At 64.7% G+C, this 3,575-nt stretch overlaps 1 protein-coding gene and 2 non-coding genes across 3 annotated transcripts; 2 read left to right on the top strand and 1 right to left on the bottom strand.

Moving 5' to 3' along the window:
• Positions 1–1,145: 1,145 nt before the first annotated feature.
• Trnak-uuu (transfer RNA lysine (anticodon UUU)) lies at positions 1,146–1,218 on the top strand. The gene has a single exon. It is a non-coding gene; the product is annotated as a tRNA-Lys (tRNA).
• A 94-nt stretch (positions 1,219–1,312) lies between these two features.
• On the top strand, positions 1,313–1,385 carry Trnak-uuu (transfer RNA lysine (anticodon UUU)). The gene has a single exon. It is a non-coding gene; the product is annotated as a tRNA-Lys (tRNA).
• On the bottom strand, positions 1,361–2,006 carry LOC127752061 (breast cancer anti-estrogen resistance protein 1-like). Its single transcript, XM_052276596.1, has one exon. The coding sequence runs from the start codon at positions 1,634–1,636 to the stop codon at positions 1,376–1,378; it is 261 nt and encodes an 86-aa protein (XP_052132556.1). The 5' UTR covers positions 1,637–2,006; the 3' UTR covers positions 1,361–1,375.
• Between the last annotated feature and the right edge of the window lie 1,569 nt (positions 2,007–3,575).

Below are 3,575 nucleotides of genomic sequence, written 5' to 3' on the forward strand. Positions count from 1 at the left end.
CGTGCGCAGGCTCGGCGTCGCGGCGCCGCACGGACACTCGGAACACTCGAACATGATTTATCGCCTTGCCTCTCCAATTGTTCGCATCGGATTTATGTCGATCAGCCTCGCAGAGTTCTCAGCGGAGACCGGACGGGCCAGCCCTAGGCCAGCAACCAAAGAGAGGACCCACCGCGAAAAATAAAAAAATAAATCAAAGAAAAAAATATATTGAAAAACGCGGGTCACGGACGCTCCTCGTCGCATGCTCCTGGGCTCTGGACCGCTCGGACTCCTCCTCCTCCTGCCCCCTCGCTTGCGCAATGCAAGACGATGGCATCACGCGGGGCCCCCGAGGAAGCGAGGCCTCGCGGCCGCAGTACCGTTTTGGTCCAGGTGTTCCTTTTCCATCTGAATGGCGCGGCCGAGGCTCGACACGCTGCGCCCTTTCGTCGCCGCGGTGCTCATGGAACACGGAGCACGCCCCCACCCCCACCCCTCCTCGGCGACGTCGTGACCCGCTCCTCGCCCTCCTCTCCGCTCTAAGCAGCCGGAACTAAGTCTCCCGTCTGACAGAGCCATGGAGGAGGGAAGCCCCCCCCCCCTCTTTCCTCGAAGCAGTGAAACCACACGGCGGCAGCGCGGATCAAGAACAATGATTCGACGCGGTGTCAAATTTTTACGGACGGATTGACGTCACGTCATTTCGGCGTCAGGTAAGATGATAGAAGCAGTGGCTTTTTAGCTGCTATCTCACGAAACGAGCAGTGGCTGCCGGTCTGGCAGTGAGTTCCGCGCCGAGGAGCCCAGAGACTCGTTTGGAGCTCATTACTCTCGACGCCAAATAAAGCCCGCTTCCCCTTACCCTGTCCCTCGCTCTAGCCGGCCCCGCCCCGCCCGCTCTTTACCGCCTCCCACGACGGCCGCGCACGGACAGACAGACCGTCAATTATTGAGAGAAATATCCTCGCGACCGAGTATTATTACACCCCGCTGGTGCCCGTGTCGCGTCCGTCGCGTCCGTCACGCGGGTCGTGAGGCAGAGGCTCGGGGCTCGGCGCTGAGGAGGCACGAAGTGGTGGCTCGGCGGCGGCGGCCTGGTCCCGGCCGCCGGTCCCCTCGCCTCGCCCGTGCGGTGCGTAGCCCTGGGTGCAGCCCTTATCGGAGCCCGGTTAGCTCAGTCGGTAGAGCGTGGGACTTTTAATCCTAAGGTCGAGGGTTCGAACCCCTTACCGGGCGGTTACTTTTGGTGACGAGGACGTTCTCGTTTCCCATGCGATGGCGATTTCTCTTCCCGAGATATGAAAGGTGGACCACTGGCCCATCTCCATGAGCCCGGTTAGCTCAGTCGGTAGAGCGTGGGACTTTTAATCCTAAGGTCGAGGGTTCGAACCCCTTACCGGGCGGCTCTTTTTGATTTACTTGTCTTTCTTACCTTATTGGGCTGCACGTGCCAGGACCGGCGCTTGCCCTGCACGGGGTCAGGCGTGCCCGTCGGGGTGCCCGTCGGCGTGCCCGTGGGGGTGGCGGAGGGCGGCGCGGGGGAGCCCGCCGGCGAGCCCGTGTCGTAGACGCCGGCCAGCAGCCGCAGCCGGTTGCCCGGGCAGATGCCCTGGCGGCCGCGCAGCGAGCAGAGCCACCAGCCCTCCAGGCCCATGGTGTTCTGCTCCAGCACGGTGAGCACGTCGCCGCGCCGGAAGGCCAGCTCGTCGGGGCTCTCGGCCACGTTGTCGTAGAGGGCGCGCGCCACGCATCGCTGCAACACACGAGAAAGAGAGACATGAGACAGAGGATTAGCAGTCCGTTCACCCCGAGCCGGAGAGCGGCTAACAGCGTTACAATGAGCCACTAACTCGCGGCCCGCGCGCCGGGCGGTGCAATGCTACGGCAATGTCACACTGTGTCACACCACGCCGCACACCGAGCCGGCCCGGGGGATTAGCGCCCCTCCTCCCGGCGCGCGACACGAAGAGCAGACAGAGTGGCGCGGGGGGAAAGTAGTGTGCGCGCCCGCCATTCGCGCCACGCCCCACCCCCGCAGCACCCAGCCCCTCCCCCCCCAAATCAATTAGGCAGGACCATCCTCTGCTCGCGGCTCTGCAGGCCCTGCAGCATCCTGCAGCAGCAGCACAGGCCTGCCTGGCGGCGCGCCAGGATCCCCGCCCTCGGCAGCAGCGTCAGCCTGGATGAGCAGAGGCGGAGCGCGATTGGGATCAGGTGTTGAATAAACGAGGCGGCGAGCAGCGCGGCCGCGCCGCCCCCCGGGGATCATCCGCTCCATCCCGCGCGCTGCGCAGCCCGCGAGGCCGTGAGAGTCGCGAGGACGGGGCGGTCGGTCCTCGAACCGGTTCGAGAAGCGCCCGAGAGGACAGGACAGGGAAGTCCGCGCGCGCGCGCCGCACCAATTTGTGCGGCGCCGGCCGGCGCACATCGACATCGAGCTGCTCTTTGCCACGGCCACGACAATCCCGCCCGCACTCCCGAGGCTCGCGCATGTCGCATGCGGCGCGGGCGTTCGGGGAAAGAGGCCGCCGTCCCGTTGCACTCCTTTCATTTGGAGCATCAATGGGGGGCTGGCCAGCCGGGCCCGCGGGACTCATAGGCGGAGGAGAAACCGCACTGGCAAACACTCGGGAGGCACTCGCCGCTGCCCCATCGCCGCAGCCGCGCGTGACCTGTGACTCGGCCATGATGGGCAGTCCGCTATGCCTCGCTGCTGGATGTACCTTTCGCATCTGCATTTCCACCACTTCATTCGGTCGGGTTTTAGATTAACCTCGCGGTGGAGTCCGCGTACACTGCCGCGGTCGCCGCGGATTGGCTCTCTTTGCTTTCTATTCCTTTTTTTCTGCGAGAGTAACCACGCCAGCGTATAGTACGTGCTCGCAGGACAAGGGCCGGGGCCAGTCTCGGAGCACTGCCGTCGGCCCGCACGCCCGCCCGGCTACGGTCGTGCTGTCCAAACATGGAGAGATATGCCGGCCGGGGCTCCGTCCCGTGTCATCCGCGGAACGCTGAAGAAGTACGACGACGGCCTGGCAAAGAAGAGTGAGGAGGAGAAGAGAAGAAGGGAAATGTCGGGAGCAGAGAGCAATGAGGGCTCACGGCAAGACTTTCACGTAGCATTTCTAGAACGCCTCGCGGAGAAAAGTCACGGGTGAGGTCACGCCTGCTTCTGTTTCAAGATGCTGTTTGCAGTGCGCGCGCGCCACGTGGCGCCTCTGGGTGCCCCTCCACTCCGCTCCACCCGGCGCGGCGCGGCGCCACGGTCTTAGCACCGGCGCCATAATGAGTCGAGAGCAGCCTCACGGCCCGCGGGGGACCCGGTGCGGAGGGTCAGAGTCAGGAGAAGGTCCGCGAACGCTGATCGCGAAACGCCAGTTGCCACGTCTACGACGTCGGAGTGGTCGGAGTAGTACATCGGAAGGGGGCCATAAGCAAGCGGAGCCGCGAGCGGCCGGACCGGTACACAGAGCGGGCGCACACGGCACGGCACGCTGAACCGATTGGCATCGCCGTCGGTACCGGTGCCATGTTTGGGGTACCAAAGGCACTGTGGTATCGGCGGCCGGGCCCCGCACCACCAGGAATGTCTC

The sequence above is a fragment of the Frankliniella occidentalis genome, unplaced genomic scaffold (genome assembly GCF_000697945.3).
Source record: "Frankliniella occidentalis isolate FOCC.00 unplaced genomic scaffold, Focc_3.1 Scaffold3578, whole genome shotgun sequence".
Taxonomy (NCBI): domain Eukaryota; kingdom Metazoa; phylum Arthropoda; class Insecta; order Thysanoptera; family Thripidae; genus Frankliniella; species Frankliniella occidentalis.

Coding starts and splice junctions, on each gene's coding strand:
- LOC127752061 (XM_052276596.1), bottom strand. CDS start 1,636: ATGGGCCTGGAGGGCTGGTGGCTCTGCTCGCTGCGCGGCCGCCAGGGC.